This window comes from Drosophila mojavensis, unplaced genomic scaffold, assembly GCF_018153725.1.
Source record: "Drosophila mojavensis isolate 15081-1352.22 unplaced genomic scaffold, ASM1815372v1 contig_16, whole genome shotgun sequence".
In the NCBI taxonomy this organism is placed as follows: domain Eukaryota; kingdom Metazoa; phylum Arthropoda; class Insecta; order Diptera; family Drosophilidae; genus Drosophila; species Drosophila mojavensis.
The window spans coordinates 5,089,381-5,114,576 of record NW_025318693.1 but is presented as its reverse complement, the minus strand read 5'-3'; the positions used below and the strand labels follow the sequence as shown (position 1 = coordinate 5,114,576).

The following is a 25,196-nucleotide window of genomic DNA, read 5'->3' as shown; positions in this document are numbered from 1 at the left end:
CATCAGCAGCAACAGCAGCAGCAACATGCGACGTATCTGCAATCGCAGCAACAGCAGCAGCAGCAGCCATCGCATTTGCACCACGGCAGTGCCGCTGTCGCCGCTCATATGTTGGGCGTCGGTATGGGCCCGGCTGCGGCAATTGGACGAGGTGGGTCAGCTACAGCGATTGCTGCAACCACTATAACAACAATAACAACCACAGCAGCAACAGCTACGTTGACAACAACAACAACAACAACAGGCAGCTTGCAACATGGTGTGGCACACTACGCGCATCCGCATTCGCACCACCCACACCACTTTCCTAGCATTCAAGTTCAGTTGGGTGCCGGCGGCGTTCACGTTGATGACTTGAGTAGCTCCTCCACCTCTTCCTACGCAGCGCATCATGCGCTCTACAGCACGCATCACCAGGTAGTGTGTGCGTGTGCGTGTGGGTGCATGTGTGTGTGTGTGAGTGTGTGTGTATGTGTGCGTGTGGGTGCATGTGTGTGTGTGAGTGTGTGTGTATGTGTGCGTGTGCGTGAGAGAGTTTTCCTTTAGAGCATTTTACAATTACAGTTGACACATACATATGCACATCCAACCATATATGTATATCTATGTATATGTATGTATCTATCTAATATCTGTTGTTGTTTCATGTTTATATCATTTTGATTTTATGCCGACCCATCATGCTGTATGTTTACATTCAATCGATATTTCAACCAGTTCCAAATTCATGTGATTTGTTTTGCCCCCAAACTGCAAGCGCCTTTCTCATCCAAAAATTATACTCTGCCACAACAAATTAATAATAATTGTATATGGTAAATTGTTCGTTGTTTTTGTGTGCCAGCGCTGAAAGATAATATAAACTGTTACTGTTAATTCTATGCGTTAACATTACAGATGCACTCGCATATTAACTAACATACTGTTGTCATCTCTATTACAGTCCCAACAAAGGCGCGACGATAACCTCGCCAAATCTAGCTGAAAGTCATATCGTGAGCATGAGCAGCAACAGGTCCCGCATCCATTGAAGAAGAAGCCGACACTGGCCAGACGCATCCGGCCGACCAATAGCACCAGCAACAAAACAAAGCCACTGATCACCGATAAGCCCGAAATCCACACATACACAAAGCTGAAGCAAACTGCCGTTAGCTTCCAGCAGCAACACCACAATGAAGAAGACGATGTAAGTGCGCGTGCTGTCGCATTACAGAAAACAAAATTAAATCAATTATTTCGATTTCAGCTCAGCAGCAATAGCAGCAGCTCTTCCACGTTTTCATCGTCCTCGCAGCAGCATTCCTCGGTGGACTATGAGGCGGAGGATGAGAACGAGGACAAACAGCGACAGAGAAGGCACAAAGATGAGACCGATAGCCTAATACATGTGCAGAACTTTCTGAAATGCTTTGGTGCCAACGCCGCGACGGTGAGGCCTCCAACAGCAACTGTTGCAGTTGCCGCTACAGTGTCAGATAAAGTGAGTGCAACATCGAGCTCTGAGCTGCGCAGATGGCGGCAATCACATCGTGCAACAGCTGCTGCCACCACAACAGCAACAGTAACATCAACTATAACAGCAGCAACAATGAGCGCCATTCAAGCAACAACAACAGCACCAACAATAACCACATCAACAATAACAACGCCACAAACTCTTTTGAGCAACACCAAACCGCAAAAATTTCAAATCAATACCAAATTTTTACGCAAGCCGCGTAACAAATTAATGAAAATGCTGCCAACAACAATGTTGCAGCAGCAGCAACAGCAGCAACAACAACAACAACCAGAACAGCAAACACAGCTATTTATCGATGATTCCAACGCCAAATTCAAAGACTTTTCAATTGACTCGTTATTGAATAAGTAAAGCGCAACAGATTTAACAATTAGCCCTATTATTTGTAGCCTAATTCTTCACAGAGCCACCCGCAAAAACCGCGTTCCTAAACCCCCAAACTACATATGTATATTATTTTTTTGTTTAGCCAATCGTACAGAATGAAACACATAGTAATCGAATATATATATATATAATTAAGTTGTTTATTTATTACATACATTTGTACAACTAATGGCGCAATTCGTAATTAGCATTAGCAGGCGTAAGCATATGTACATAAACAATTACTTAATTACACGTTAATAAACCACAGCAAATGTGCTAGAATTTAAACTATGTTTTTTTTTTTTTTTTGTCTTGGACATTTTTAATTTGAACTAGATGAACTTGTGCTAACAGATCCCTCCATCGGAATTCTCCTCCTTGTCGTTAGAGGCTGCCATTGGAGCTTCGAGGACTTCACGTACGCGTAACATCATTTCCTCGCGCACCTCATTTGGCACCATAGCGCGAGCCTGGATAAATTTAAAATGTAAGACAAGTAAGTAAATATAAACTTGACCAGTTCGAAACTCACATCCGGTATAATACTCTTGGCAAGCTCTTCGCGTGAAACATTAGCTGAATCACCTTCCTTCAATTTGTTCCGTATCATTTCTTCAATATCCTTTCGCCATCCGCAGTCATTTAGACGCTTTTCAAGAAAATCCTTTAATTCTTTGGTATCAGCACTATTAAGAAAAGACTTATATGTAAACTTAGAGTCGGTGCCAGTATCTTTGCTGTCTGCCATAGTTTAATTTTTTTATTAACATAAATCTCTGTATTTGTCGGTTCTGAATGCAACAATAACAAAGTACATTTCAACACACTCGAATAAGTATTTCAAAGCCAGCTTGATGGCATCGATATTTTTTTTAGAATTAAAATACTTGATCAGTTTATTATCGCTTTAATCGGTTATTGTTTAACCACCACAAAATACCAAATACCTGAATACCAACAATGCAAATTTTGTTAAAGCACTTAAACCCCGTCATATTATTATTATTATTATTATTATTATATATTAAATATATGAAAATACAATAATAGTTTTGTTTTGTTCTTACGAACTGTCAAACTTGAGCTCTTTAAGATTTGAAAGCTGTCTTGATGTTATCGATAGTTTTGTATTTTTCAATATGTCAATTCGTGACAGAACTTAATTTGTAATCGGCCGACTACCGTGACGACGAACTTAAACATTTTGTTGTATTTATAATTAATTGAAAGCAAAACGGACATTAAAACATATTATTATTATTACGTAACTGTGACAAATGAAACTCATTTGTTGGATATAACAGTAATAGCGGATGGCGAATTTGAGCAAAATACCAAGTACTTTAAAGGCCCCGAGAAGTATTCGAATGTCTCAATTGGTGGTGAGGTCAGTGTGTATTCACTCATAATATACCCACGTCAAATTTAATTAATTCGAATTGAATGGAAGTGAATTAAATTAAATGTGAGTATGAGTATGTGCTTGGTCTCATACCACACGATCTTTAATTCAATGAGTGAGAATAAATAAAGCAGAAAACACGAATTATATAACAAAGATAACATTATTTTGCACAAATACATACAAATAAAACGAGACGACAAGTCCCGAAGTGTTCTGTTTTGCTCTGCTTTAACGCTGCAAGCTAAACAAACAATATCGTAGACAAAGCAAACCAAACGAACCAAAATAAAACGGTACTGAAATTACGGATTGAATTAAGCTAAAAGTTGAAAATAAATGCAGGAATAACAAACTAAGCTAAACAAACTTATAAAAACTAACTACTATGTTTAGAAATTACCTTTATATATATATATATATATATATATATATATATATTTTTTTTTTTTTTTTTTTTTTTGTTAAATTCATCATCTTTTATTATTATTATATTTTTATTTTTAATTCGAAATACTGTGAAAACTTGTTTGTATGTGTATTAAATAGTAATATGCTAAAGCTAACCTGAAATAAGCAAAATCGGTAACTTAACATAACGAACAAAATATTTTTACGTTCGCTTTTCGTTCCTTGCTTCTTATTATTCTAACATTTACTTTACCCAGTCTTTCGATGTATACTTCTCGTTTCGTTCCAGACTATGTGTTGTATGGTTAGTGGCTCAACGCACTTGGCGCTTTAATTTATCATTATTCCTTTTGCTCCTTGATAAGTATGAATGTAAAATGGACTTGCTAGAGATCAAAAATGAAATTAGCTTCTATGAACAGGTATACAATTTATATATTTGAACTATTTAATTCATTCATGGCTTATTTTGAATATAGAGCTCGGAATCTGAATGTCCGTCCCCCTTGGATGGCTCAGTGAATGTCATTACTAATGATGGAACTCTGGATTTTAAAAGTAAAATTATTAGTGGGCAGATACAGCTAAAGGAAAAACGCGGGCGGAGTACAGTATGGAACATTTTTGCAACAATGATTGATGAAAATGGCGATGAAATTGAAAATTTTGTGGCATGTCGATACTGTTTCAGTTCGTTAAAATTTGCTAGCAGTACATCGAATCTGGTCAAGCACAAATGCTACCGTAAGTACAAGGCAAAAGAGAATCTACGCAATCCAAAATATGTTTCACTGAGCATCGAGGCCAAGGACAAATTGACTGATGCAGCTGTCCAGTGGCTGGTGAAAAACTGTCGCTCAAGCCACATACTTGAAGATTCTGGGCTGAAAGAATTTGCTCTCACCTTGCTCTCAATTGGCGCCGATTTCGGTGAAAATGTAAATCCAGAGGACATAATTCCAAAGCCAGCTACTATTGCACTCACCATAAATGATTTGTACGAAGAACGGCGTCAAGCGATTATAGCTGAGCTAGGCAATGTCAAGAGAAACGGCTACAACATCACAACAGCCATCTGGATGGACAATTGCTTAAAGCAGTCTTTAGCATCGGTCACTGTGCATTACATTCAGCAATCTGCCATGGTCAGTCGATTGCTCGCAGTTTATCCATTAGCAAGGGACAGGAACACAGGTAAATGTTTATTGTTTCATTAAATTCATCGATTCTCTCACCGTATATGAGCACCCGTTCGCTCTCATACACGGGCTTTAGTTAGAGTAGTGAATGAATGAAATAAACGGAATGAACAATTTTGCAAAGCCGATAGCACTGGTAAACGGTACTGTGCATTCGAAACGGTAAATGAGATACCCATACACTTGCGCAACTCGGTTTCCCACTGCCTTCCAAGCATCGCGTTCGAACGAATCAGTTGAAATGAGAAATATATACCGAAAAATTCGGCACAACAAATGTGAACATATTAAGAAAAGAAGCAAGGACCGAAATATTTCGTAACGTTTAAATATTTGGTGCGTTCTTGCTAACAGCAAATGTTGCCATCATAGCCCGTTTCATGCTAGATTAGCATCTTACTATTAAATACACATAAAAACAAATGTTTACAGTATGTTGAAATAATAATAATAATAATAAAATAATACATTTCAGTTCAGATTATCGATCTCCATTAAATATACAAATTTGTATATATACGTACATAAGTATATATTTATTTATGTAATTTAATTAACCATTTCAGGCAAAAATATCCTAGCCTGTGTGGAAAAATCATTACATACATTTGACTGCAATTTGGATGAGGATGACCCCATCATTGTGACGAATGGCGATTCAGCCGAAGGGGATGCCATAGCGGATGCCTTTAAAAATCAGCGTAGCATACGTTGCATAAAAAGCTTGTTGGAGAACGCAATTGAAGAGGTCTTTAGAGAGAACGTCGATTTGTATCAGTTGCTACAAAAGTGCATTAGCTTAGTTGAACAATGTGAAACGTCCAGTAGCCTGCTATCAGAATCTTACCCTATGTCTCAACAGTATTCAATTATGTACTACTTTGAGCTTGTCGCCGCCAATTGGGATGCTTTATCAGAGAGTATAGTTGATAAATCGGAGTCTACAAGAATCAGTATTGAGATTAAGGCTGTATCCAATATTTTAGTTAGCTTTACACAAACGTTCGAAGCCTTGAAGGAGCACAATATACCCACATTGCATATTGTTATCCCTCATCTGCATAAGCTCACTAAACTTTGTGCGAATAATGTCGAGGATAATTCAAAAGTTAATTTATTGAAAAGTTCATTGAGAACTTATTTAGAATCAATAGCCAAAAATCATATAACGAAATTTCACAAAATCGCCCTCTTTCTTTTTCCGCCTACAAAGAAATTGTTGCTCTTTAATGAGCCTGAAAGAAGGGACATAATTGCAGAATGTAAAGCAATGATGGAAGAATTTTACATCGAACCCGATAATGGCCCAAAAAGGATTAAATTAGATGATGAGTATCATGATTCTGACATCTTTTCCGATTTTGTGGAGCAAACCTCCACGGATACGAAGGCCGATGCCATAAATAATGAAATTAACGAATATCTGAGCAGAAATGTTGCGCTTAGCAAAGTATTCTGTATCCTAGACTGGTGGCGATCAAATAAAGGTGTATTTCCCCTGCTCTATCAAGTCAGCTGCAAAGTCCTTACTACACCTGCAACTATTGCACTTTCACAACGGGCTATTCTACAAGCGCAGAATCTCTTTAGTGATCAGTCGAGGTCAACTCAGTACTCCGAAGACGTGGTAAATGAAATAATATTTTTGAATAATAATATGGATAACATTTAAAATGTAGTTATCGCCAAATATTTTGAAGGGTTTTGTTTTTTTTCTTAATAAACCAATTTATAAAGTTTTACAATTGAGTTTTCTCTAAAATTGTTATCTTGAATATATACAACTTTTGTTCATTTTTTTAATTGGCATCAAAATATCTACGTACTCCATAATATTTAAATTTTACCGCGAAGGCAATAGTGCTGCCACATTATATATTCGAATGGCCAGACATATAATTTGAGTGCTTCATTTTTACAAAACTATCGATAGTTTCTACCTTGTCCGAAGAGTGAAAAGTACTCATAAAGTTTTATTTATATGTGTTGGTATATGCATACACATACATACCCATGGTATATATTTACAAACCTATATATGCATACATATAAGTACAAATGTATGCATACATATCTACATCGACTTTTAATGGTTTATTGATAAAACTCGAAAAGCATTCACATCGATTAACTATGCCAAATTGTTTCGTATGTCTAGCTGTATAACTAAATATAAGTATACCTACATATATACATTTATATACTTATGTATGTACATATGTACATGAGTACATTTGCATTGTTCCGATTTGTATGGTTTCAATCAATTTCAATTTGTTGCCCACACACCCGCCCACAGATATACGACAGAGCCGGCTTCATGGGTTGGAGCTGTCGTCATCAGCGCTTGAGGTGAACTTGAATCATACAAAAACTGATTTTCATATGAACGTGTGTGTGTATGTAGAATGACTATGACTATAATACAATCGTCGGAATATGGTCAGAAGAGTATAAACGATCAATCAATGTGGGTTTCGCTTGGGTCGATTGTATTTGATTTGAAACGGGCATTTTCTAATCATAACAACTGCTATCAAAAATAAATAATACAAGCTTCATTTTAAAGTAAACAATTACAATTTTATCCAGAAATGTAGATTACATGTCAAATTTTAAGATGGATACACATGCTACTACGTATGTGTGTATGTAGATATACATATATATAATGTACATATGTACATATGTATGCATGTTCGTATGCATTAAGAAACCCACACATTACCTCAAATCGGAAATCAAGTTCTGTTGGAAATGTATGCATTTCTCTACATACATACATATGAATGTGTATGTGCACATCGTATCTGGCAGTCGACCATCTGTGCGGCTTTTTGTGCATTTCCTGTGCGCTCTTGTGTTTCTCTGAAAATTCGATAGCTGCAGCTGTTGGCCTGCTTCTCGAAAATTCAGTACATGCTTAGAGAGAGGTAGAGAAGGCGGCTGTTACTGTTGCGACAGGCAACAACAAGCCGGTTTGCCTAGGCATAAATTGTATACGAGCAAAAGCAACCCCCGTAAAACATATCTTTATGTACATAAATGGCGAGGTACAGGCCACCGGCAATTACCTTACAGTCACATATACATATGTACATACATATATAAAAATGAAGTCATCGCCTGACTGTGTTATGCTGCAGCATGACTCATCACAAAATTGATTTCTTCGCTACGAACAGGCCTCTAGGGGAGGAGGGGCAACTTGGGGAGATGGGCTAATTTTAGGTGCATGCCACGCCCTGGTACAGTCTCATGCACTGGAAACTGCAGTAAAGTAGAAAGCCATTATTCTGCACTATTAATAGAGCGTGTAGCGCTCGCACTGCTTTCCCCAGCCACATCGGCATTTAGCTTCAATTATAACCGGCCCGGCCCGTTCAGTGAACCTAACTGAAAGAAATACTTGGAAGAAAGAGGGAATAAAGAAAATGCGCTTAAGATTTTCTATTGCTGGCAACACTGACTATTCGCTGACTTTATTTTCATACACAAGTTAAGATCCGTTTCTTTTTTTTTTTTTTGCTGGTATTTATGTGTAGTGTTTTTGTCATTAAAATACTTGTAGGTTTTCCCCAACGTTTACTAGAGTTTCTTTTTCATGTTATATTCGTGTGGAAGGCAAAACGTTTGCATTGGTTTCGACGACTTTAACGTCCACCAATGACGCTTGCTGCGTGTGCGCTGTTTTTTGGGAGTGTTTAGTACTCCTCGGCACCTTCACCCTCACCATCGCCAGAGTCCATGCCGACCTCCTCGTAATCCTTCTCCAGAGCAGCCAAATCCTCACGGGCCTCGGAGAACTCGCCTTCCTCCATACCCTCACCGACGTACCAGTGGACGAAGGCACGCTTGGCGTACATCAAGTCAAACTTGTGATCCAGACGGGCCCAGGCCTCGGCGATGGCCGTGGTGTTGGACAACATGCACACGGCACGCTGCACCTTGGCCAAATCACCGCCGGGCACAACAGTGGGTGGTTGGTAGTTGATGCCAACCTTGAAGCCAGTTGGGCACCAGTCCACGAACTGGATGGTACGCTTGGTCTTGATGGTTGCAATGGCGGCGTTGACATCCTTGGGCACAACATCACCACGGTACAACATGCAGCAGGCCATGTACTTGCCGTGACGGGGATCGCACTTGACCATCTGGTTGGCTGGCTCGAAGCAAGCGTTGGTGATCTCAGCCACCGAGAGCTGCTCGTGGTAGGCCTTCTCGGCAGAGATGACAGGGGCGTAGGTGACAAGTGGGAAGTGGATACGTGGGTAGGGCACCAAGTTAGTCTGGAATTCAGTCAGATCAACATTCAGGGCACCATCGAAACGCAGAGAGGCTGTGATCGAAGACACAATCTGGCCAATCAGACGATTCAGATTGGTGTATGTGGGGCGCTCAATGTCCAAGTTACGACGGCAGATATCGTAGATAGCCTCATTGTCTACCATGAAGGCGCAGTCAGAGTGCTCCAGAGTCGTGTGCGTGGTCAGAATTGAGTTGTAGGGCTCAACGACCGCAGTGGACACCTGAGGTGCAGGGTAGATGGCGAACTCCAGCTTGGACTTCTTGCCGTAGTCCACAGACAGACGCTCCATCAGCAGCGAGGTGAAGCCGGAGCCAGTGCCGCCACCGAAAGAGTGGAAGATCAGGAAGCCCTGGAGACCAGTGCACTGATCAGCCAACTTGCGGATGCGATCCAGCACCAAGTCGACAATTTCCTTGCCAATGGTGTAGTGACCACGAGCGTAGTTGTTGGCGGCATCTTCCTTGCCAGTGATCAACTGCTCGGGGTGGAACAGCTGGCGGTAAGTGCCAGTGCGCACCTCATCGACTACAGTGGGTTCCAGATCAACAAACACAGCACGGGGCACATGCTTGCCAGCGCCGGTCTCGCTGAAGAAGGTGTTGAACGAGTCATCGCCACCACCAACGGTCTTGTCAGAGGGCATCTGACCATCAGGCTGGATACCGTGCTCCAGGCAGTACAACTCCCAGCAGGCATTACCAATCTGGACACCAGCTTGGCCAACGTGGATAGAGATACATTCACGCTATAAATGAAAAATAGTAAAAGAAAATAGGAAGTTTGATTAAATACCGTTCTCCCGAAGTGAAAGAAATAAATCGATAAAGCCGCACCCATCACGATGCTGACATACTAGCGTGTGTGAGCGAAACAGCACACATGTTCAGCGAAAATTTGTCACAGAAGGGCAATTATTTCTAAATATACACTTTTTATAGATTTAAATTAAGCCGATTTCTAATAGATCATGGTTATGAGATATTTTCTCGAAATATAACCAAAATCTTTTATTTTTCTCATGACGTCACCACTTTTGCGGTGCCGCCATCTTGAAACATGGCTTCACTCCATGTTGGGCAGTGACACCCAAATTTCAATGAATAAAAATATTTTTTTTACTTTCAGCAAAATATGAAAAAATATTTTCACTTACCATATTGAGTTTTTATAAAATTTTTTTTTCACACGACAAAGAAAATTTTATAGAAATCTGTAGAGCAACTGTTTGAGGTCTGTCTCGGAAAGAATTACTACGTTCGAATTACCGGCTATGAGGCTTCACAAACGTATAACGAAAGTTTTCTCAGCGACTGCTATATATACTCTCGGAAACGAGAAGGTTGAAGTGTGTGAGTGAGTACAATTTGATATGATGCTCATTAGTCGATGTATCGATATTTGGTATAGATTGCTTGGTTCGGCGTTGCCACTACTTTGGTTTCCTTTTAGCACAACGCGCCTTGTTTAAATTGTAATTTGCATTTTATCTGAATGTATTACCTAGATAAGATATATGATTATTGTTTTGTGAAATCGGATTTGTGAAATAAGATATAAAATACATTTTTAATATTTAAATCTTGTGATGTATTTTTTTCAGTCATATTTTTACCATTTAAATATGCATTGGCTATGAGATAAGAGTTCACTTTTTCCTTGATCTCTATTTTCTATGCCTCACAAATATGTAAGTTTTTTCCCTTCTGAGTGAAGAGTATACCAAACTCTTAATATGGTTTGCCATGTTTTTATACTAGTTTAAAATAAGATGTGTGAGAAAAAATTATTGTCTTCCTTATTTGTAATTTTGGTTGTAATGCAATACTATAGCACAATTAATGTTCTGTATTTGGATGAAGTCAAGAAGTTGTAGCAAACGATTCAAAAATAAAAGCTTAACTTTTCATGAGCTAAGATGATGTACAGCGCTAACACTAACCGATTGTATGATTAGTGGCGCTAACCATGGCTAGTGTTTAAAGTTAACAGCAATGTTAAATTTACAGTATGGTAACCGTAATTTACATTGCACGAATCGATAGCAATTGTTGAACGATAGGCGAACTTGGCAATGTGGCTGGATAGAATAATTACTGCAGCCCTTGATAAATTCCTATACGCGCAAAATTAAAACTACAATTCAAAGTTTTATGCAATGCACGCTTTAATCAAAATATACTCGCGTATGTAATTTGTATGTGTATCGCTAGATTTTTATTTTACAGTTTATTATATTTATTGAATTTTTGTTTGCAATATTGTGGTATTTGTTAACATTATCGCGTCCCCAATATTTCTTGAACACAGTGTGTTTTTTGTTGTTGAACTTTTTCGTTTTTTTTTTTTTTTTTTTTTTTTTTACCTTGCATACAAAATAATAATACAAATAATCAATTTGTATAATGTAAATAGTGAGTAACATAATAATTTATAATGTGTAGGCTTTAAATTTGTTTGTAATAATGGCTGAGACGTTTTTAGTTTATTTCCCCAATATCTACTGATTTTTGGGGGAAAAAAACGTAACATTCTCTTAGTCGCGGCAAACATTTTAAACTGTACATATTTTTAGAATTTATTTTATTTATTTATTTATTTTAATTTTATTTTTTTTTGTGAAATGGTATTTGTTAAAGTTATTTTGTTTGTTTAGTTTGTAAGCTCTAGATTTGGTAAAAAAAATACATAAATTAATTGGTTGCTTGCTTGCTTGCCTGTTCGTCTGAGCAAAATGGAATACCATATTTGCTGCGATTGTTTCTGTTTAAATTATGTTTCAATCTATCAGAATTGCATAAAAACAGTTTGGGCAAATACTAGCTTAAAGGAGTATAATTTTATTAAACAATTCAACTCAATTACGAGCTCGAAATTCTTAATGCACATTAAACTTGTTAATTCAATTTTCATCATCGCTATGGAAATAATTTATACAACAGACAAATATTGATGTAGGAAATAAAGTGTTATTAAACAATATATGGATGTTTGTATATATGACATGCAAGTTGGGGTCTGTTGCAGTGGATATTGTAAATGATTGCGATTGAAATAATTATTAAACATTTGTATTAGGGCAATTAAGCAATTAAGTTTCGCAAAATTCATATATATGCAATTTACTTTCTTTTAACTTATATTTTCTTGAATTTTTCGTATTAATACATATATAATTAATTAATTATAATAAATAAAGCCTAGTTTTCATGCCTGCTTCAAACTTCGACATTGTTCAATTACTACAAATACATATCTACTATAAAGATGTGCATATTCATATACAACTTTAATCTAAATTATCCTGGAAAATTAATTTAATGTAGCCAGTCGCGCCATCCAGTGGTGTCGCACAGAATGGACAAACTGCCTGAAAGCCGTTGGTTCCGTGCGGTATTTCCACATTTGCCCAGTACCTGAATGATAAATAAAAACGAAAATTATTAAGATATTCTCTTTATATTATGACTGAAGTGAAGTGGTCATACTTGACAGTTTTCTCAGTCGCCATGTGTCCACATGGATTGAACGCGAATGTGGGTGCACCCACATCCACATAGAAGGCCGGCTCTAGGCCCATACATAAGGTAACAACTGGCCCCAATTCTAGGCACATAGGACAACGGCGAGCACCAGTATTCTCATCCTGACCCCAGTCATGATGACCTGTTGGACAAGAAACTCTTGACCTTTAGTACCAAATTTTCCATGAAAGACTAGATGAACTTACCCTGCACATGGCCGCAGTTTAAGTACACATAAGGCTGATTAACCTGATCACTGATATTTACTTTACGTGGTATAACCAATGTATTAAGGCCCACCGGGCACTGTGGACGACCCGCGTTAATGGCATCGATAAGCTTTTCCAAATCGTGTTTGGTCTGTAAATACGATGAGTGGGTTATTAAGGTCAATTAAAATAATGGTTCAATTCATATTTATTACCGGTGAATGCTGCAAACCCTCGGCGGAGCGCCAGAGCAGCGTTGCGCCGCAGAGATCAATGAGTGTGCCATCCTGCAATATGTTGCATTCATCATAGATCTGGGCAAATGAGAGCATATAAATTAGATCCACTTCGCTTTTTATAGACATTATAAATATGTTACGTACAGGCTGACCCTTTTGTTGTGCCGAACGCGATTCGCGCAGGCTGAAGACATCGCCACCCACGGAGCACTCGCGCCATAGGCCGCACTTGGCGTTGCCGCCGCAGAACGAGCCCTTGGGGTGCATTATTAAGACACCATTAGTGGTCAGACCGTCGATTTCCACATTATCTTGCCATTTTGTTGCCTTTTCCTGCAAACAACAATGAAGCTCATTAGCATGAGAATTTCATAAAGAGTTTGGCACAGTTTACTTACGCCCAAGAATATATTTCTGCTCGAATCAAATCCGGCGGCAAAGATTTTTGCCTTGGCGGGCTCACATCGATTCACCAAAATGCGGCACGCAAAACGAGAAATCGTGCTCTGCATTACCTTCGCATCCTTCTTATCACCGGGCAACGTGTCCATTACAACGAAATCAATGGGCGATTCTGACGAGCGTCCCACCTAAAAATAGTTGAGCCATAGTCTGATTAGTCAAAGCAATCGCTGATTAGGCCCTCATTGATTGACCTAGCTTGTATCTACACACACACACGCACACAGACACGCATACTTAATGCAACACTCAACTGCCATTCGATCCATCTATCAATGTTCAAATAAATGCCAAATCATGCAATATTGGTATTTCACTTCAAACTCGTAAGGAAGTGCAAATGAAATTGGACGCGTTGCCATGCCAGAGCCGAAACGGTAATCAATATAAATTATAAATAGATTTATCCTTATACTCAATGTCAGAACTAACGCAAATTATGGAATGACTAAGCTTTAACCGACTCAAACAAATACATATATATATTAGTGAGCTAAAGTTCAAGTTAACTATATAAGTTTAAATGTTGAAAATAAATTGGAATTATAATTTTTGATAAGCAAAAAAAAAAACTTGGTTTTGACTTTGAATTGTTCTAGAAATTATTTTCACAATTTTATCACTTGTTTTTTTTTTTTTTTTAATTTTTTTTTAATATTTTTTTTTTTTACTTTATGATTTATATTTTTAGTTTGTTTAATATTGAAATAAATGTAAAATTGTTGATATGTCCGATTTCTTATATAACCTCAAAAATTGACTTTGATACGAAAAAATAATTAAGCTATGTTATTTCATTTGGGACTAAATCGATTTATCCTATTCTCTAATTCCTAGTTCAGCATCTGTTATATATATATATTTATTTCCTATTGTAATTACTCACAAATATTTTTGCAATTTGTACTTCAATTCTTCTCTTTTTTGAACTCACCTGAAACATATCCGTTTCTGTGTCCTCCTTGTACTCGACAATAACGGCCTGACTGCGTGATAGTGTGTACGATATTGAGTGCTGGTTGGCATCCAGTATAGCCTTCGATGTCTGTGGTGATTGTACGATATAGTGTTTGGATCGCTTGACGCCGCTTGGCTCCGTGCGTTTGTGCAGCACGAATTTGGAGCGTCGACGGCCGCGATCGCCCTGCGGCAAGTAGCCATTGTAGCTGCAAATGAAACGAAATGAAACAATATTTTACTCATATGAGTCTAGAGTTCTTTGGCTGATTTATTATCAAAGCAGTACATGCTGCGTTAAAGAGATACAGAGACCCCAGTCAGCGTATCAGTCTCCATTTTGGGACCACGAATATTACGAAACCCACAGCGAGAACAATTTGTTTCATTCGTTTTATAGGTCAAGTTCTGCGTCGGTCGGCAATGTGTTTACACAATCAGTCATGCCCCTGCCCCTACCCCCGTCCTAGACACGAATAATGAGTTAAGGGAATTTTGTCGAATAGAGTACATTGGCGAGTCAATAAGTTAATTGCCAGCTCATTACTAGAATTCTATGGGTTTCTTTCTATATACACAACCAAGAAGTTTTTAGGTTGTCAAATGGTTTGCGCTCTAAAAGATCTCTTAATATCATTTGCGGCTGTCGATCACACAGAGATCGCTCTTTGATTAGCTAAAAGGCACGCACACTGCCTATCAAAGGGCTAGATCGAAGAGTTTATTACCACGGTGCTTTAAAAATAGTTTTTATTGATTAAATAATTATGTGCGCTATTACAATTATAGCAAATTGAGGTAACAGTGTTAGGAAAACATGAAACATTAATGTTGAGATAATAACTATAGCTAAATAAAGGTTTTTCCTCAATTTATTTCGATAACTTTTCATTGCCTCATATATATATTTTTTCTACCTAACTTTTGACAATTTAATGAGCTGACAGCCCACATAAAATTACAATAATAATGTTGTATAGTATACGATTTTATTAACAAGCATTTCGAAAACGTGCCGATGAACCCAAACCCTTAGTGTGTATACAAAAACACAATAATTGCTTGGCAATTTCTATGGAATAGAATATCCAACATGGGATATATGAATACATATGAAGTTCCTGGAAAATCAAAGTGAAAAAAGCAACAAAAATAATTCGAACAAAATAAACAAGGGGTGAGCATAGTGGGAAATGTGGACATTTGAGACCCGTAATTACTCGGACACTAATGCTAGTGATGTTATGATATATTAATGCTCACATTTAAGAAGTTGTAAATGATATTTAACGCATTAGCAAAGCGAGGCGACAGTGCGACGACGACGACGACAAAAATAAAGAAACAAAAAAAGAAACCAAAGCAACAGAAATAAAAGTTGTTTTGTTCAAATTTGACGGGAACAATTAAGACCTGGTACGAGCATGAGACAAATGCCTTGACTGCTCTTGAATACTATATACGGGGATTGTCTTCGCAATTGTCTTTATATCATATATCACCAAGCAGCGAGACGAAGACATTCGAACGGTGTACGATCCATTGCGGTGCTCAGAAATGAAAAACATTTGAACAGTTGTTGTAGACGAGCCTCTGTTGAGCCTTGAGTTGTGGAGCTGGGGAAGATGCACTGCAGCACTTATACGGCGATAAGCTAGTGCTAATGACAATGACTCAGGCGCAAGCACATTTGACTCACGTGTGAGTCAGCTAACGCGTGCGCGCCGGGTAATCAGCGCAATGTCAAATGTCTCTGGTCAGACAGAGTCAGAGACTGGGAGATAGAGAGGTAGAGGGGCAGACAGACAGACAGCCATCAAGATGTACAAGCGGGCATCGCAGCTGCCGGCCGAAATCATCAATCTCAGAGCACTGCCGGCTGCAGCGTGAATCTAATTTATGTGCCTAACTGGCTGACTGACTCCCCAGCCAACTGGCCAACCGGCCAACCGACCGACTGACTGACCAAAACCAAACTGGTTGCGGCTTACAGCGTTACAGACCAGCAAGAGTTAAGCCTTTTGTTCTGTAGACGCCCCAGCACGGTTGGCTTGCACAGGTCAGGCAACACTGTACACAGCTGGAGGGAAGGGTAACGCACACTGGGGCAAGAGCATGGGAAATATCAACGAAAATCAGTAAGAGATCATAAATAAGTATTTTATTACACTTATTGACATTTTTACAATTGTTTAATTTTAGTATTAATAAAACTGAATTTTATAAGATTTTTTTTTATGTATATATACATATATTTTTCTTCTTTTATTTGTTGCTTCTCTTTTTTGATATTTTTTTAATCTGTCGGTCAATGCCATCTATAGACCGAAGCTACGAACAAACCATCTGCCCAAGCATCCAATTAATAACTTTAGTTCTAAGCTTGACTTAAGCCGCAATGGATTTTCGTTTATAATTTTTGGTATGAGCCACATTCATTTGGGATTATTTGAGGATCTTAGTTTTACCATAAACAAAAGTAATCTGTAAAACAGATTAATGACTAGAACTTTAAGCCAGAACCGGCTCATATGAAATTAGGCCATAATTATAATAAGCCAAAGCTCTTTAATCTTGAAAACGTCTAAACCTGTCTACGTTGCAGCACAACAACAAGTTTTACAAAATAAAATTTAAATAAAATAAAATAAAACTATTTATAAAATTTTGAATAGAAAGAAAATTTAACTAGTTTAAAGACATGGAATCTTTGAAATGACTGCACTTACCCAAGTATAACCAATTCTCCGTATCGCAATCGGGGTTTGTCGTGCCCATCGCCAGCGTCTTCAGCCAGTATGGGAGATTCTGTGCCGTCGGTTCTGTAAATGCAAATAAAGAATATCAAATTTGAATTAGATCAGATGTTGTTAACAAAAGAAAAGTTTAGCGCATAATATAGTTAAGTAACTGCCGGAGCTGACCTCAAATCTCATATGATATAACACTCGGCGGTGGCGCCGCTTTGTTTAGAGCTCGAAAGGGGAATACAAACACAAACAATAAAAGTAATATAATAAAAGAAACTTTTTTCTTTCTGTTTTTTGCTTTGTAAGTTCGTAAGTTAAGGCAAAACAATTTCAGAGTAGAAATACAAATGCCGAAGGAATTGCTCATTTCCAAGCATTTGCTTCGCTGCCAGTTGGAGAATTTCAAATGGGGGAAATATTCAAGGCATCTCATTCTCTCTCCCTCTATCTGTCTCTCTCTCTCTCTCGCTCTTTTTCTCTCCCTTTGCATTACAATCCATTTTACAGTCCGCCTTTTGTTCAACTCATAAGCATGTAAATTTGACACTGACTCTGTCAGCTGAAGTCATAGAAATTTCTTTAGTGCAACACCTCAAGTTACCTGTCCAGTCCACACTAATAGCAGGCTATGCGCTTTTGAGGCCAAGCTGTCAGTAATGAAAAGGCGATAGAATAGAATAGATAACTCGGTATCTCATTAGCCTGTGAAGCGCATAGCTCTCTTTTATTTATTTATTTTTTGGGGCACGTCATATACTTTTTTACAGCAATCTAATAAAGCAACTTGGCGCCGGTTGACGCCTACACAAGCCATGGAGGGCACGTCCCACCCAACCCCAGCAACCAGTCCACGTGGCAGCCGGCAACCGGCAACTGGCAACTGACAACGGGCAAATGAATTTTACCCCGGTTTAAACTGGACTAGACTGGGCCAGAGGGTGGCCTGGGCTGGGCGGCTGACTGACGAAATGCTTTGGGGTTGCATTGATTTTTGCTCGTTGCATTTAAACTTGCTCCCCTTTTTGCCTGTTGACAAGCAGCGGGTCAAGAGGAGAGCGGTGGGCGGTGCAGGCACTTGAAATTGTGCAGCGCAGACAGAAATTGTGCGCATAAAGAGTGTGTGCGGGGGCGTGGTGGGGCGGCCACACAGACTGTGGCGTGTGCAAGGTAAACAGAAATTCTCTATGTCTGTCGACATGTTGCTGGGCATCAAATTAGCGCTCTGGCGTTGTTTAGATGCACACGCGTGCAGCTAAACAGATAGATATATATATCTACATAAATATATATGCATACATGTATGTATATGGATAGACGTACCATTTGCCCGTACAGTCTGATCTGCAGCTCAAACCAAACATAACGTTGACTTACTCAGCCTCAGAGGTCGTAAATCAAATTGAAAAGCACATTAACAGCGCTTCAATTTCAGCTAACAGTCGCCTGTTAACCCTCAGCTGCAGCACTGTTATTTAACAGGGCACTCAGCCTCAGCGGCCGTAAACCAATTGGAAAAGCACATTAACAGTGCCTCTATTTCTGCTAACAGTTGACTGTTAATCCTCAACTGCAGCGCTGTTATTTAACAGTGCGCTGTCTTGAGACTTGTTTACTTCACACAACTTGGCCAAAATGCATTTGAGCACATAATTTACACGTATTTGTCTTAGTTAAAAGAAACAAAAAAGATGTCAGGTTAACAATGTTTATTTTTTTTGGAATGACCTATAAATATTTATTTAGGTTTAGTAATGATATAAATAATGTGTATGATGATGACTAGGCAAACGAAATTATTTTAAATTAATAAGTTGGCTAAGTAACTAAGTAGTAGCTGTAGCTCAATAAATAACTCTCATATCTTTCAAGTACCATTTAAATTTAATTTTTAAGTAATTATTTTATTTTTATTAATATTAATATTTTTCTTTTCTTTAGAGCTTTGTTAAGATTATGTAACTATGCATTCCTAACTATTGTAAAGCTGCCAGTACCGTTATCTAGCAGTCATGTAGTCTACAGTATGTGTGCATTTAATTTAATTAACAAATCTAAAGCGTAAAAGACCCGCAAGCTAACACAGAAATCTCTTTAAAAACGAGCAAATGTATTTTTTTTTTTTTTTGTCACAGCGAATGTTTATTTATGTCTATTAGACAACTTAAATTCAAGTAAATATTTTGTCAACGACAACAAAACAATTGCCAGAAATATGCGCACAGAGTTGAATAATGTGTGTGCTTCATAACAGCTGCCCAAATGGCACAATTGTCAATTCAATTTGGAGGGGGCGGAGACGTGCCCAAAAATAAAATAAGGGCCATAGCTATAAATCTGAATACTTAAAAGCTTTAACAGAATTTCCAGTTACGAAATGGAAAAACTATTTGCGTTTCTTGTTAGCCACACACACACACACAAACAATCACACACACACACAATCAGCTGTTTGTAGGGCCACAGTGCTTATCGATTTTCAAACTGGCAGCGCAAGAGTAAAGGCATTCTGCATCCATTTCAGTTGGTTATTTCTTTTTTTAAACTGCATATATACATATATGTATTGTATATATAGAACTGTATAGTAAGTAGCAGAATTTAACACGTGTATCCATGAGATACGGCAACGCACAGTTATATACCGAAACGCCGCTAGTCGGTGTATCAATTTGTGTGTGTGTGTGTGTGTTTGTCTACGTATTTGTTTAGTTGCCCCCAACGTCATTTGAAGGGAAATCAATTTTTAACCAAGTCAGAATTTGTATGTGTGTGTGTGTGTGTGTGTGGGCTCGAAAGGCGTATAAATGTATATTATATACGTTAGACTGCCAAACACACGCGCTTGTTTTGCTATTGCCTGACAACATGCCGCAATCGATATTTGTTGCTGTTGTTGTTGTTTTTCTTTTTACCTTTGCTTTTCGTGTTGTGCCACATGCAACGCAATTGGCGCGGCAATCGCATTACAATAAATTCACCTTTTCAGCTTGAAAAGGCGGACCATTGCATGCCAACCTAACAAGTGCATTGTGGCCCCAGCTCTGAGCTAATGTCAGGAACAGGGCAAAGGATACAAAAAAAAAAAAAAAAATCAGGCCAGTTTGCACTGTGGTGCACGGCAGGAACGCGGTCGTGCTTCACTTGGCCTGATTTTAATGTCACGAGTGCAGGCACACAATATAGCCAATATGTATACATACATATATGTATGTATGTATGTATATAGCTTTTATGCAAATGAAATAGATTATTATTGCTTATATATTCATTTGATTACGCGCACAGCCGAGTATTTCGATGCTAATGACTTCCTCTAATTGACCTTACGAAGGGCTTTTAGCTAATTTAGCTTAGTACCTTAGCCCTTCGAAAGGTTAAGCTGTCAGTGACACTCAACTAAGAATCAATTTAGATAAACGATGTGCTATACTGAACATAATTCAAACTAAACGCACTGCGTGGTCATCTAAGCCAACTCGATGCTTATCCCTTCTTTTGATCTGTCCGCATTGGCCCAAGCTGATTGATGGAACACAATTTGTTTATTGAAGGTCTTCGTCCTTTGAATTAGAACAGAAATTTTGACAGCTGAGATTGAAATGATTTGCTGCTTAAACATATTCTAGTTTTTCGAAAATTATATTATAATATTCGATCATTTACTATTCTAGATCAGTTTCCCTAAATCTATCGTATATTCACTGCTTAATAATAGTTCTATAATCATAATAATTTTATAATAGCATATCATTTAATCATGGAATACTTTTAGAAGTTCAAAAAGTAGTATGAGTAATACCATTTCACTTATTTGTTTATTATAGATTAGAATTAATCTAAAACTAAGATAAACTTAACAATTAAACACTGAGTTTTCAGCCTTTGGCTTGTGAATCATTTCATAAATGAGTTCATTCAACATTTTGACATCTAGTATAAATGCAAGAGCAACAACTGCAAACGGCAGTTACCTGCCGACTCTCTAGACAGGTAAATGCGCTAATAGATATTGAGTTTCTTCTTCAATCAAAATACATACACATATATGCATATATGTACATGTGTATTGGATGTTCGCTTGTGCAGCTGAAATCGGAGCTGATTGTGAGCATGTCAAGTGTCTGCTGAATAGCTGAAATGTGCAACCTGCAAGTTCGCCGCTTGTCAGCAAAAGTGCAAATGAAAGATTAAACAATAAGCAAAGGGAACAATGGCACCGCAGGGCAACCCAAATAGACAAAGCCAACAGCTGAGAGGGCGACAGAGAAAGGCGACACCTTTCGCAGGTGCCCAATGATGCCTTGATCCATGGCATGGCATGGTATGGCAGGTGTTTCGTTACCATATTTTATGGCCAAATTTGTGGCTGTGCTTCGTTTGGCTGATGGCACTTCAGACCGCTTCATTCATATGCCAAAGGTGTAGCAGCTGTACACATATATATTTCTATCTGTGTATTTGCAAATGTATCTGTAGCTGTGGACATTGTGTATCTCTGTGTGTGTGCGTGTGTATGTGTATCTGGCGGCCTTTGCCACAGCTGTTTGCATTTCAAGAATGAAATTCTCAACGTGCAGATACAAACGCGAACAGTCAGACAAAGAGAGAAAGAGAGAGAGAGAGAGAGATGCCGAAAAAACTCGTTCTACCAGCGAAAATCGAGCAGAAAGCGTGGAGGGAGTAACAAATTGCAGAGCATAAAATATGCGCAGCTGAAATCCAAAAATAATGCGAAAAAAATACTCACAAGCCACAAGATTGTTTTCAAAGAAACAGCTAGAACTTTGCGGATTAAGATGCTTAAAGATGCAGATGCACAAAGAGATAAACAAGCAGATACAAACATATACACAAAGATCGTTTTCAAGATACCAAAATACACTCAAACACATACACATTGAAATTTACATAAAGTTATATATAGAGATAAACAACAGCATTATCAGTCCGTCTTACACGCCCTTTGCCCTGGGCTGCGAGACTTGTTAGCGACGGCTTACTAATTCCGTTTATGCAAATCTCCATGTCAATTTCTAAACAACTTTTCATCCGCCCGGCCAGCAGCAGACTAAACACAGTTGCTTTATTGTCATTTTGGAGTTGATTGTTACATAAGCGACACAGGTTTTAGTTTAGGTTACGTCTACCTATATATAAATTTATATATACATATATGAGGCTGTCAATATCTTTTTGCACATTTGTTTATGTTAAATAAGCAACAACAACAAAAACATTTGCAACAAGCGAGTGTTTGGTTTTTGGTTTTTCTTTGCCGGTTTTTGCTCTTCAGAAGCTTTTTTGGTTCGACTTGTTTGTTTGTTGTTCGTTTGGCTATGCAGCAGCACGTTTCAAACTATTTTCTCTGCCGTTTTGGGGCAAACAACAAATTTGCAAGTACTCCAGCAGCAACACAACAGCAGCAACAACAACAGCAAAAGCATTTAAGCCGGGCTAAAATTATACAAAGAGAAGCAAAACACCAACAACAACAACAATCAGCCCAAGCAGCTAGCCAAGCATGACTCGTTACTCTGCCACACTGAAGACTGCTCTTGTGCACGCTCGACTCGGCTGTTGCTACGTTAGATTGATACCCTAACGCAGGCAGGGCATATTGCATGTGCAAAACAGAACCATAACGCGGAAACAGATAAAGATGAGAAAAAAAGATAAGGTAATAACTAAATGAAAAAGACAATACCAAAATATGTATATTTAAATTTGGGTTAGTAACAAATTAATTATATCAATTATCAATATTAATTATTAATATTAATTATTAATAATCTTATTAATTATATTAATTATTAATAATCTTTGCAAATTTAAAAATCAGCATACTTTTAATTGCAAAAAAAATATATATATATTTTATTAATTTCAATTAATTTTTTTCTTTTTCATTTAATTTTATTATTACTTTATACATTTTATTTTAATATAACTTTATATTATTATTATTAATTATTATTAGTATTATTTATTTAATAATTATTATTGTTTATTATTATTATTATTATTTTTTTCATATTTTTTTTTTTTTTTTTTTTAGAGCATTTAGTATTCGTTACGAACACACCTGATTATTTGTGTGGCATTCTTTTTATATACGTTGGGCTTAGCTAGATTTTGGTCACTGTTTATGCATTTTCTTTAGCTGGCTGACAATTTTCGCAGTTTTTGTTGCCCGTTTTGGACTAAAAATAAACAGGCAGAGAAAACGCAAATTAAATCGAAGCGAGTCGCATGGAGAGCAGCTTTGCCTACCCAAAGCATTTGCTGTGGTAATAGTTTCGCTTTTCATTGTGGAGCATTGGCAGGCGCCCAGGCTTTGTCAACGTTTCGCCGTTGTTTTGGTGTATAAATATTTTTGGGCCAATGACTGTCACAATTTCTCGCTGTCGTAATGCGGAAGAGTTAAAGCCATATTGAAACGAACTAATGGGCAACTACTAACTGAAATTGCTCGAGCCCCAAGTGCTCAACGCCAATCGAACCGCAACTGCGCTTTTCTTATTGTCTATGAAAACATGAATATGCAAATATCATCTTTTATGACCAACGACGTCGCAATTTTAATCAACAAATGCGTCTACAGCTGAGCTGGGCTGGGCTGGGCAGGGCTGGGTTGAACTGTGCCATAGAACAATGGCAACCGATGCGCTGTGCGTGATTGCGACCTTATTGAACGGCTAAGCCTTTACGCAATGAGGAATAGTGAATGTGAGCATATGTGAGTTAAGTGCTGTATTTTAATAAGAAGGAACGGGTTTACATAGGCGGAAAGCAGCACTGATAATGACAAGAACATGATAGTAAACCAAAAATAAAGTAAAAATAAAATAATCTATTGACTAGCAGAGAATACTCTTTTTTGACTGGCAAAAATACATTAAAAAAAAAATTATTTTGTACTTTTTTATACAAAGTTCTTATAGCTAGTAAATTAAATATTGTATATTTAACAATTAGGCTGGCTTACACAATTTTATAAGCACGATCATCTGACATTATGAAAGTGATATTTTAATTAATACTATGAACTGGAAACACGTTCTATGTGGCTCAGAAATAAACACAGACTGGAGTATACAAATATCCAATTTCACAATAGATATGGCAAATTTATAATATGGTTGAATTAGGAATTGAATAATTGATTCTTGTAAATCCAAAATATTTATACACAATTTATGTATATATTAAACATATCATTTTCCAACACATTTTCTAGTCTTACAAGGCAAGCAATATATACAATTTGCTAGGGTATCAGCAGCGGCAAATAATTGCAGTTGTTGTAGCATTTATATGTGCGCTAGAAACTACTTATTTCATTAATTAACATATGCTGTCATCTAATAATGGACATATGCCATCATATAATGCTACGAAAATCGATGGCATTTTAATTAACCACAGCTCAGATAAGACAACTGCACACGAAATACACCCACATATATATACATATATAAATTTGTATATACACATGCATAGACATATATAATCTGTATACTATTCGTTGTAGACTATATTTCATTCGGCATTTTCCATTGATTAAAACGTAAAGCAATTCATTAGGTCACGATATGTTTAAGTAAAAAGGAAATAGATTATTTTACGATATCTAGTAAATAATGTGATACATTAATGAATGTAGTTGGCAACATGAACTTGGACTCTGAACTACCAAATCGAATTGTACTAAAGGTTTAATATGTCTGTGCACTATGGACTTCATGTATAGACCGCTTAAGTTAGTATATCAATCATTCAGTTTCTTTTTTGGATTAGGAACTAGTGAACGCGTGGCATGCATATGGCTTATAAGAAACCAGGC

The 25,196-nt window shown here is 37.6% G+C and overlaps 4 protein-coding genes across 4 annotated transcripts in view; 1 reads left to right on the top strand and 3 right to left on the bottom strand.

Annotated features, from left to right (window-relative positions):
- Window positions 1-25: 25 nt before the first annotated feature.
- Window positions 26-2,182, top strand: LOC122756794 (putative uncharacterized protein DDB_G0288537). The gene is made up of 3 exons (XM_044007315.1): window positions 26-151; window positions 1,001-1,189; window positions 1,250-2,182. Exons 1-3 carry the CDS (start codon window positions 26-28, stop codon window positions 1,874-1,876), a joined length of 942 nt encoding a protein of 313 aa, XP_043863250.1. The 3' UTR covers window positions 1,877-2,182.
- On the bottom strand, window positions 2,024-2,751 carry LOC6573376 (enhancer of yellow 2b transcription factor). The gene is made up of 2 exons (XM_001999421.4): window positions 2,427-2,751; window positions 2,024-2,364 (listed from the first exon to the last, which is right to left on the bottom strand). Exons 1-2 carry the CDS (start codon window positions 2,640-2,642, stop codon window positions 2,242-2,244), a joined length of 339 nt encoding a protein of 112 aa, XP_001999457.1. The 5' UTR covers window positions 2,643-2,751; the 3' UTR covers window positions 2,024-2,241.
- Window positions 2,752-8,352: 5,601 nt separating this feature from the next.
- Window positions 8,353-10,517, bottom strand: LOC6573378 (tubulin alpha-1 chain). The gene is made up of 2 exons (XM_001999423.4): window positions 10,369-10,517; window positions 8,353-9,960 (listed from the first exon to the last, which is right to left on the bottom strand). The coding sequence occupies exons 1-2, from the start codon at window positions 10,369-10,371 to the stop codon at window positions 8,611-8,613; spliced, it is 1,353 nt and encodes a 450-aa protein (XP_001999459.1). The 5' UTR covers window positions 10,372-10,517; the 3' UTR covers window positions 8,353-8,610.
- Window positions 10,518-12,029: 1,512 nt separating this feature from the next.
- Window positions 12,030-25,196, bottom strand: part of LOC6573379 (protein pellino) — a 33,028-nt gene continuing 19,861 nt past the window's right edge. The window contains exons 3-10 of the mRNA XM_001999424.4: window positions 17,333-17,425; window positions 14,581-14,812; window positions 13,583-13,774; window positions 13,329-13,517; window positions 13,161-13,259; window positions 12,943-13,096; window positions 12,701-12,878; window positions 12,030-12,628 (exon numbers count right to left, since the gene is read on the bottom strand). Of these exons, the coding sequence (XP_001999460.2) occupies window positions 12,502-12,628; window positions 12,701-12,878; window positions 12,943-13,096; window positions 13,161-13,259; window positions 13,329-13,517; window positions 13,583-13,774; window positions 14,581-14,812; window positions 17,333-17,425 (1,264 nt within the window). The 3' untranslated portion in view covers window positions 12,030-12,501. The remainder of the gene's footprint in view (window positions 12,629-12,700; window positions 12,879-12,942; window positions 13,097-13,160; window positions 13,260-13,328; window positions 13,518-13,582; window positions 13,775-14,580; window positions 14,813-17,332; window positions 17,426-25,196) is intronic.